The sequence below is a fragment of the Macadamia integrifolia genome, unplaced genomic scaffold (genome assembly GCF_013358625.1).
Source record: "Macadamia integrifolia cultivar HAES 741 unplaced genomic scaffold, SCU_Mint_v3 scaffold1672, whole genome shotgun sequence".
In the NCBI taxonomy this organism is placed as follows: domain Eukaryota; kingdom Viridiplantae; phylum Streptophyta; class Magnoliopsida; order Proteales; family Proteaceae; genus Macadamia; species Macadamia integrifolia.
The window spans coordinates 112,059-121,803 of NW_024868299.1; the positions used below are offsets into that span (position 1 = coordinate 112,059).

The 9,745-nt window shown below is 37.1% G+C and overlaps 1 protein-coding gene across 7 annotated transcripts; it reads left to right on the forward strand.

Annotated features, from left to right (window-relative positions):
• The first annotated feature begins 3,162 nt into the window (after positions 1 to 3,162).
• LOC122064495 (ADP,ATP carrier protein 3, mitochondrial-like) lies at positions 3,163 to 9,244 on the forward strand. 7 transcript variants are annotated; one of them, XM_042628194.1, is made up of 5 exons: positions 3,201 to 3,313; positions 4,085 to 4,215; positions 7,384 to 7,890; positions 8,054 to 8,425; positions 8,562 to 9,244. In XM_042628194.1, the coding sequence occupies exons 2-5, from the start codon at positions 4,165 to 4,167 to the stop codon at positions 8,856 to 8,858; spliced, it is 1,227 nt and encodes a 408-aa protein (XP_042484128.1). In that variant the 5' UTR covers positions 3,201 to 3,313; positions 4,085 to 4,164; the 3' UTR covers positions 8,859 to 9,244. The 7 variants fall into 7 exon arrangements, with proteins under 7 accessions (XP_042484130.1, XP_042484128.1, XP_042484131.1 ...); XM_042628197.1 differs by lacking the exon at positions 4,085 to 4,215 and adding an exon at positions 3,704 to 3,864 and having other exon boundaries at positions 3,215 to 3,313; XM_042628196.1 differs by lacking the exon at positions 4,085 to 4,215 and having other exon boundaries at positions 3,163 to 3,313.
• The last annotated feature ends 501 nt before the right edge of the window (positions 9,245 to 9,745 follow it).

A 9,745-nucleotide genomic window follows, 5' to 3' on the forward strand; every position in this document is an offset into this window, starting at 1 on the left:
TCACCAAATGGCACAATTCGTTGATTAACAAGCTCATCTAAAAGACCTAGTATTTCATTTTTCTTTTTCCTTTTTTTTTTTTTTTCCAAAGAGCTATTAATATACGAAGAGTAAATAGGTGATTACTAGAATTCTCTAAGGACTCTCTATGCCTCCATTTGGTAGCAAGGGAAATTAAAATGAATGAAAGTGAAATTTTTGAACTTAAAAAAGAATTTTTTTTTTGTAATCATTATCCCATTTTATATCATTAACGCACATCATTCCATATTTGGTTGTTAAATTTTACTTTACTTTGCATTCAAAACTGCTATAAATTATAGATTAAAAACTATATGTAAAATATATAATTACCAAATATGATAAAAAATTTAAGTAGTTCATACAATCTCATTGGATTATAAAAGTTTCTTTTTTAAGTTTGAAATTTCTACTTTCCTTCCTATTAAATTTCTTTTGCAATCAAACATAGCCTAAAGGGATAATAAAGCCAAATTGGACTCCCAAGAGATTTTATTTATAGCCATCAAGATTGGCCGCAAAAATATAAGCTAAAAATTCATTAACAAGTAAAACATAGATGAGAGGGAATATGCATTAGCTGCAAGCCCGAACAACATCGAATAGGAGGAGGACCAGAATCATGTTACATGATTGTAGCTTTGATGTTTGACATAGAGGTGTCAAAACCTAGCCTAGATCGATAAAACCGATTCAAACCCACCAAAATCAAAACTGATATGAACTGCATCAAAACCGATAAAACATCGAACCGAACTGAATAAGTCAGACCAAAATCAATAACACCTATTAAGAAGCCGATAGCAACCTGAAATTCATAAAAATACACATTTTTTTAAATACTTTGGATTATATTTATATGGTAATCCAAAACCAAATCGATAATAGAAATAGAAACCAAAAGAACCGAACTAAACCGAAACCAATACACCCTTATTGGTTCAAGTTTTAGGCACTGTTTGACAACGTTCTGTTTTTACTGTTTCTGCGTTTTCTTGTTCCCAGAAACAGAGAAACAACCTAAAAAACGTTTGATAAAGTTGTTCCATTTCACCATTTTCTAGAAACATAAATCAAAATTTATGCCTATTTAAAATTCTAGAAACGACTTTGACGAAACAAGTTGGACTTGTTTTGTCGTTTCTAGACTTATTTTGTCGTTTCTAGAAACAAATTTGAGAGAAAAAAAAGGCTGTTGTGCCCAGTAAATCTCTCAACTATTTAAACCTAAAAAGAGGCAACCAAACCCTCTCTCCCTTTTGGGCATCCGATGATACTATTGAGGTTTTTAGTGGCATTATATCTACAAAAAAAATTCGAGAAACAGGTTTATCAAATACCAAAAAATCCGTTTTTGCTTCCAGAAATGTGAAAAGCCATTTCTGCTGTTTTTAGACACAAAAACAGCAGAAATGTGAAACAGTGCCTTAGTTTCACTCATCCTCACAATGAAACCAATGAAACCAAACCAAAACTGGTCCAAATCGATAGATGATACCCTTAGCTTGACATTTGCACTATTTGATCTCTCTTGGGCTTTGAGGGAAAAATTATCAAGACTGAGCCGAATTAGGCCGCTAGGTCTAGCTCATTCTATTTAAGAAACTGATTGTTTTGGCCATTCAACCATCAGGTCATTCGCATTTCGAAAAACTATGGTTACATGGTGGAATGTACTTTACACATATTTTGTTTATCGATCCAAACCAACCAAAACTGAAACCAATATGAACTTATTAGATCATGTTTTGGGCTGAAGTTTTATGAGACCAAAATCAAACTGGACCACATCGGAACAGATAAAACATCGAACCAAACTTAATAAATCGGACCAAAACTGATAACACCTATTAAGAAGCCGATAGCAACCCGAAATTCATAAAAATACACACTTTTTTTCAAATACTTTGGAATTATTTATATGGTAAACCAAAACCAAATCGATAAGAAAAATCAAAACCAAACGAACCAAACGAAATCAAAAAAAATACACCCTTATTGGTTCAAATATTAGTTTCACTCATCCTCACAAAGAAACTGATGAAACCAAACCAAAATTGGTCTAAACCGACAAAGTGACACCCTTAGTTTGGCATTTGCATTATTTGATTTCTGGTAAAACTGTTAGGACTGAGCCCTAGGTCTAGCTCATTCTGTTTAAGAAACAGATTAATGGCTTGTTTGATAACGTTTCAAGAAACTCGTTTCTGTCCAAAAACGGCAGAAACGGAACAAAAAGCGTTTGATAAAACTGTTTCGTTTCACTTGTTTTCAGAAATAGAAATTGAAATTTCTACCTATTTATGGTTCAAGAAATGACCTAGGCGAAACAAGAACTTGTTTCGCCGTTTCTAGAAACGACTCGTGGTCATTCTTTCCCCGATTACTATCAACTTTCAAAAACATGACTTATCAAACATTTAGAGCCCGTTTGATAATGTTTTTGCCGTTTATGTTTCAAGAAATGGCAGAAACATAAATTTTCGTTTCTAGAAACAGAAATGGAATTAAAAGTGTATCATGTTTCTAAAAATTGATAGTAACAAGTTCTACTTGTTTCGCTTGGGTCGTTTCTTGAACCATAAATAGGTAGAAATTTCTATTTCTATTTTTGAAAACAAGTAAAACGAAACAGTTTTATCAAACGCTTTTTGTTCCTTTTCTATCTTTTCTGGACACAGAAACGGTGTCCAGAAACGGTAGAAATGCGTTTCTTGAAATGTTATCAAATGGGTCATTATGTTTTTGCCGTTTCTTGAAACAGAAATAACAGAAACATTATCAAAGAAGCCCTAAAACTATGGTTTATATAATGGAATGTACTTTACACGCATTTTTTGAGTAGAATGTATTTTATACTTTTTTTTTATTATTATTATTACAGTCTATGTAACTGTTCAATGGAATGTACGAGAGAGAATGATAAGAGAAGGAGAAAATACATGTGACATAAGTCGATCCTTGAACCTTTTTACACATCTGGTACCTGCTTAGTAAGCTGAGGCTGCAATATTGCGCACTGATCGACTAGAATGTACTTTATAGGTATACGAATACAGATGACAGAGACACAATGAAGAACGAACAGGTAGGTCATCGCTTGGTCATGCCCATCACGAATGGGTAAAGACTTCGGAGGCTCAGCGTCGGGGTATTTTAGGAATTTTACTATCTGCCCAAATTGCCACCCGGCCCTCCTTCTCTTCCTTTTGAAAACGCTCGCCAGTCTTAAGTGTCATTCGTTCGTTCCCACACTCCAAACGAGAAGTTTCTCTCTCAGCGACCTTCACAGGTTAGGGGTCTCTCTCTCTCTCTCTCTCTCTCTCTCTCTCTCTCAATTTCTCCTTCCCTGTGTTGCTCGCTTGCGCTCTGCCGCTGTGTCCATTGATGTGCGTTACTCTGCTTAGTTCTTTATATTATGTTGCTTCTGTATATTGAGTTTTTTTTTTTAATTTTTAGTATTAAGTATTCCTTCGATTGGAGCCTGGATGACCTTATGTAGTGCTGATTTATTTTCATTTTATCGGAGCTAGGTCTTGGTATATTACAGTATGACTGTTCAATCTTTGTTTCTGGCTTCGACATGCATTTTGATCCTTGTATAGTTTGTGATTTTCTGCTTATCATTCTTTTACTATCCTTGTGCTTGATTATTAATGATATTTTTTCGAAATTTTGACAGTCCTTGATACACTAGTCTCTGCATCTTTAGATATGGTTTGGATTTTCCTACTCGCCCTGGGAGCCTATGCAGTGTTCAATGTTTGAAAAGAAAGGTTTAATTGAAAGCATCACGGATGTGATATGATTCCAAAGAAGCAGTAATTGTTTTCCTAAGAAGCCGTATGTGATGTCCTGTTCTTGTCTTCCCTTATTCGTTGTAAATCTGTTCCTTCTTCCACTTTCTGTGGCAGTTCTTTATGGGCGCATGGTTTGTTTTGGGACTTGTGTTATTAGGCATATAAAGTAGAAGTAATCTTTATGTGAACTATAGGAATTTACTGTTGGCTTTGATCCTTATCCTGTGATGCAGCCTCTCATGTTGTTGCCTTTCTTTTGATAGTGTAAGGGATCATTTTCTTTGAGCAGATTTGGGAGCAGCTCCTATACATGATAAGCTACGAGAAATTCGTTTGAGGTGGCATGGCCGTGTTCAACGTTCAACGGAGGCCTTCGGATGCTCAGTATGAACAAGTGATTTGATTCAGATTGAAGAAACTAAAAGAGCTAGGGGCAGACCTAAAATGACCGTAGAAATTTACTGTCGACTTTTATCCTTATACTGAAATGCAGCCTCTGAACTTATTGCCTTTCTTTCGATAATTTAAGGGATCATTTTGCTTGAGCTGGGCATCCGTCGCATTATTCATTCTTTGACATTGAATTTGTAAACCATATGGACATGCAAACTTAATATGGGTAGTACTGGGGAAGAGTAGATTATTACTGAGTTTCTGATGAATCTGTGAATTTATGGCTCCTTTTTTTAAGAGGGAGGATTACTGAGTTGTGCAATAAGCATCGGAGTTTAATTCCTGGCAGGAGAGCCACATGGTCTTTCAGTTTTATTATACCTTTCTGATGCAGATCAAAGGTACCACCACAAGTACCACCGTAGGAATCAGACCAAGTCCAAGAAAGGGCTTGCAGTTCCACTTTAAACCCTGTGGTTCAACTGAACCAGTTTCTGGTTCACTCAAAACCAGATGGTTGGGGACTTATTCTAGGAATAGACTTTATTATTTTATGGTTTTTTTAATTTCTTGTAAAGGCTGGAATATTCCATATTAATTCCATTCCTGTTAATGGTGTTTTAGTAAGAGTCCTGTCCAAGTCAGGATATTTGTTTGCCCTAGTTTTTTTTTTTTTTTTTCCTATTTTGAGGAGGTTGTTTCCTATTGTTATGCTGATGGGAATCTAGGTCACCTAAGGAAGTAGGGATTAGAAAACCAAAGGAAACTCATGATTCCAATGAGTAGGAACCCAAAGACAGAAACCAGAATTTAGTAACTTCTAAAAATAGAAAATTTGATTTAGAAAAATCAGAAAATAGCAACTCAGAATGGAAATCTGATTTTAGAAACTTTCCAAAATGCAATCCAGTTCAGGAATAATAACAAGACAGAAATATAAAGTAAATTCAGAAATAATAACTGACTGAAATCAGAATTACAAACAAGATGTAGAAACTGATGGAAAATAGAAGCAGTAGTTGTTCAGCAACCTTGATCAGAGATCTATGTAGAAAATCAGTTGAGGGTAATTGGAGTTTCAGATCCAAAACAGCAACTGGGGTCTGAGAAATCATTGGCAGATGTCTGGCCTGAAAAAGCATTGAAACAGTGCTTAACCAAGGCATGGAAGATAGGACAGGAACTGTAGATTAACCAACAGAACACCAACTAGCATAATATTTAATTGTGCACAACAAAACAAAATGAGGAAAGTGCAAAACTTACTAGCCGCAAGTTACGAATGTCCAGAGAACTGACATTACTGACCTAAGGTATTTCGAAAGAGAAAATAGAAGTAAGAAGAAGAAAGCGTATGTTCAAGCCTCCCAATTGAGCTGCTGAGCAGGATTCACACCTAACTCCAAACCTGGAATCTCACCACCACCACTGCATTTCATAGCAGAAAATAGAACTGGATCTCATAGAACATGCAAAAGGCTAGAATGTATTTCAAATCGTGGGGAGAGCGTAGACCCCCTTCTCTTATTTATAACTTTGAGAAACAACAGAAAGAAAAAAAGGAAACTTCTCCAAATGTCCTGTTACTACTTGGACTCTTTAAAATAGAAACTAAAATAGAAAGTCTAGAAATAGAAACAAAGCAAGCTGGATCTCATAGCTGCTAATCCAAATTTAGAAACTCTAAGAAAATAGAAAGAAAAACCTAATTTTATGTAGACCTTAAATCCCTCATACTTGGGCTTATAGACTTGGCACATTTCAATTAAAAATAAATAAATAAATACTAAGCCCTGGACCCCATATAACCCATAGGGGACTTGAAATTAAATCAATCTTGAAATGCAGGTTCAGTTAGACTTAATTCCTTAGTTTCCTATTGTTAATAAAATTCCTGGAATCATCAAATCTGGTTTCTAATTTCGGTTTCAGAACCTGGCTGATATTCTGTTGTTATTTCTGTGGTCTATTTGCAATTCTGATATTCTGTTGTTCTTGAAATTATGATGTCAAGTTACAGTTCTGGAAACCCTAATCTAGTACCCTATCTTCAGATCAGAATCCGATTTTGGGGAGTTATTCCCCTCTATAATTCTGGCATTTGACCAGATTTTGAACTAGATCAGAACCTTGGATTTTCTGTTACTATAAATCTCCTGAAATATGGTTTCTTAACCTACTGCAATTCTGGTTTACTTTGGATTTCTCAACCTAATCACTTTAGGTTCCTAGGACATCACTTTCTTTCCAAATAAATTTTCAGTGCTTCATCTACCACTTTATAGGGTTTCAATACATGATAAGTACAATTGTATCATATTTCAGGCATCCTATCCAGCCCGTAAAAGAGAGAAATTAGAAGAGTAAATAAGGAGAGAAACTATGAGAGAAAGTAACCGTGGGGATGGGGAAGGAGAGAGAATGTAATGTAGGGCTAGATTAGTGATGTCCTAACCTACAAAAGGATCATAGGAACTGAAAACAATAGACTTTAAATACCCAGAAAATAAGTGATTCCAGAAGAAGATCTCTGCCTCTACTATCATTGAAGGTCACCTCTACTTTCATTCAAGGATGTGTTTACCATCATTCAAGGCCAACAACTTACGAAATAAATAACCCAACAAAACATGGCCATCGATAAATTGCAACAATAAATGCACAATAATATCAAGGAATAGTAGCAACTGCTTTCATCAATACCTACAACGTAGAGTTTTATATATAAAAAAAAAAAAAAAAAAATTGTATTAACCTCATGGGGAAGTGTTCTCTGTCTGGGAGTGTGGTTCCTACATCTGCATGGGGGCCAATGGGAGTGCACAAGGAAGCATCAATAGGAGCGTCATTTCAAATTTCATGGGGGGTGGGCAGTCCATTTCCCCCCCCATGTGCCTAGGCGCAGGGGCCACACTCCCCCACAAGAACCGTTTCCCTAATCTTACTTTCCCTTTGTTACTGTGACAAAGTATTGATTATGGAAAATAGTATTTTCATTTGGTAATTGGGTGGTGATTATATTCATTTGGAAATAGAGTTGCTTGTTATTTTTAGTTTTTCATTTTCTTTTTCCAAATGTGAGTTCCCCTTTTGTAAAGAAATTAAGTTTGGGCGGTGGAGGGCATTTTATTAAAAGCTCCCTTGTGTTTAATCAGTTGGTTCCGTGCAGGTCACTGCCTTCAGTTATAAAATGGAAATTGAATCACAGAATCCGTCTATATTTGAAAAAATACATGGGCAGTCTTACCTCTTCTCCAGGCTTGCTCCTAGCATGCACACTAGGGACTCTGGCATCGTTAATATATCTGGTGCTTATGTTAATGGGGGCCTCCAGAGTAACTTGCTCCTATCATGCCAAACAAATGCCATGTCAGTTGTATTACCTTTATCACCTGTCTTTGTCCTAGCACCATCAGAGAAAGATAAAGGATTTAGAGCCTTTGTGGTTGATTTCCTTATGGGAGGCGTTTCTGCTGCAGTCTCCAAGACAGCAGCTGCTCCAATTGAGAGAGTAAAGCTTTTGATCCAGAACCAGGATGAAATGATCAAGTCTGGCCGTCTGTCTGAGCCTTATAAGGGAATTATTGACTGCTTTGCCAGAACAATCAGGGATGAGGGCTTCCTCTCTCTCTGGAGAGGCAACACAGCCAACGTTATCAGATACTTCCCTACACAGGTCAGTTCTTTAAGTCTTGAAGTCAATGGTTGACTCTATACATATTCAGTTTCTCTTGTACGTACATATAGTGTTCTTATTTAACTCATCTGAATCATGGTCCTGCATTTTTGTGCCATCATTTTGTTTTGACTGTAATGCTTGGGCTTATTATCTGCACCAGGCTCTGAATTTTGCTTTTAAGGATTACTTCAAGAGGCTGTTCAACTTTAAGAAGGAAAGAGATGGCTACTGGAAATGGTTTGCTGGGAACTTGGCATCAGGAGGTGCTGCTGGTGCTACATCTCTGGTCTTTGTCTATCCCCTTGATTATGCCCGAACCCGCCTTGCAAATGATGCTAAGGCTGCCAAGAAGGGTGGTGAAAGGCAGTTCAATGGTTTGATTGATGTCTACAAGAAAACCCTCAAATCTGATGGCATTGTTGGTCTTTATCGTGGATTTAACATCTCATGTGTTGGGATTATTGTATACCGTGGTCTCTACTTTGGAATGTATGATTCTCTGAAACCAGTGGTGCTGGTTGGCAAGTTACAGGTCAGTGGTCCTTTCCCTTCCAATAGAAGAAAATTAAAAAGGACAATGAATAGGAAGTGCCCCATAAAACCAGTTTTGGAGATCAGAATTCAGTAATTTTTTTTTTTATTTTTTGTTTTTCATTTGATTGTTGCAGGATAATTTCCTAGCAAGTTTTCTTCTGGGATGGGGAATCACGATATGTGCTGGTTTGGTATCATACCCAATTGATACTGTGAGAAGAAGGATGATGATGACATCAGGAGAAGTTGTCAAGTACAAGGGTTCATTGGATGCATTCCAACAGATCATTAAGAACGAAGGTCCAAAGTCGCTTTTCAAGGGTGCAGGTGCAAACATCCTGCGTGCTGTTGCTGGTGCTGGTGTGCTAGCTGGTTATGACAAGTTGCAGATGGTTGTGTTAGGGAAGAAGTATGGATCTGGCGGTGGCTAATTCTAATATGGTCACTCTTTAGAGGGAGCCAAATGATCATGATGATGACGATGATGTGAGAGTATGGTAACTGTCGATTGCGTTTTTGTAGTTCTGTATAGAAGTTCAGACGTTTTCCATGTTTTCCTGGGTGCACCATGAAGCCCCATATTGCCCGTGTCTTAGATACTAGTTAGGAGTACTTAAATCAGGTTCTTGAAATGTCAGATTTATTAGAGCATAAAGAGCAACCCAGTGCAGGAGACTTCAGCTACTATAAGGTCGGAGGGGTAAGTGTACACAACCTTACCCTCTGTTTTGCAGGAGAGACTGTTTCCAAGTTTTGAAGTTGTGACCATCATGCTATAATACTTAAACCGCTGGCCACAGGCTTACCCACTTAGATATATTAGAGCATCAGACTTGCAAATGGAGCTCTCCAGGCTCGCCCCTTTGTTGTTTGTCTTGCACGTGATTGGTTATTGGCCAGTTCCAGAACTGATACTGATACCGATACAGCAAACAGCAAACAGGAAACAGCATGATGATTTTTCCTTCAACAATCTGATTATTTTTGTACCGTTTTTATCCCCGAAACCATGGTAACACTGATCTGATATCGGCCAGGTATCAATATATGGATTGATGGATCCAATACCGATTCCTAGAGCCCTGGTCTGGCCGGTCCGATTTTGAGCATTTGTTAAGTTTTGATGTGATGGATTTTTATTCTTGCTAATAGGAAAGAGATTTTTGTTTGGATCTGGGGTTTTGGTTTTCTGGAGCTGGTTACCTCCATTGACAGTTGGGAAACAATTCCTTCACCTGGCGTTGTATGCTATGGCGATATAGGGGTGTTAATTGGTTGGTTCGAGTTGAGTTGGTTTCGGTATAGAATGTTCAATCCA

Excerpts from the sequence above, each read along its gene's own strand:
- LOC122064495 (XM_042628194.1), top strand. The coding sequence starts at position 4,165 with ATGGCCGTGTTCAACGTTCAACGGAGGCCTTCGGATGCTCAGTATGAA. Across the intron at positions 7,891-8,053 it reads TCAGATACTTCCCTACACAG|GCTCTGAATTTTGCTTTTAA; the intron begins GTCAGTTCTTTA and ends TATCTGCACCAG. Across the intron at positions 8,426-8,561 it reads TGCTGGTTGGCAAGTTACAG|GATAATTTCCTAGCAAGTTT; the intron begins GTCAGTGGTCCT and ends TGATTGTTGCAG.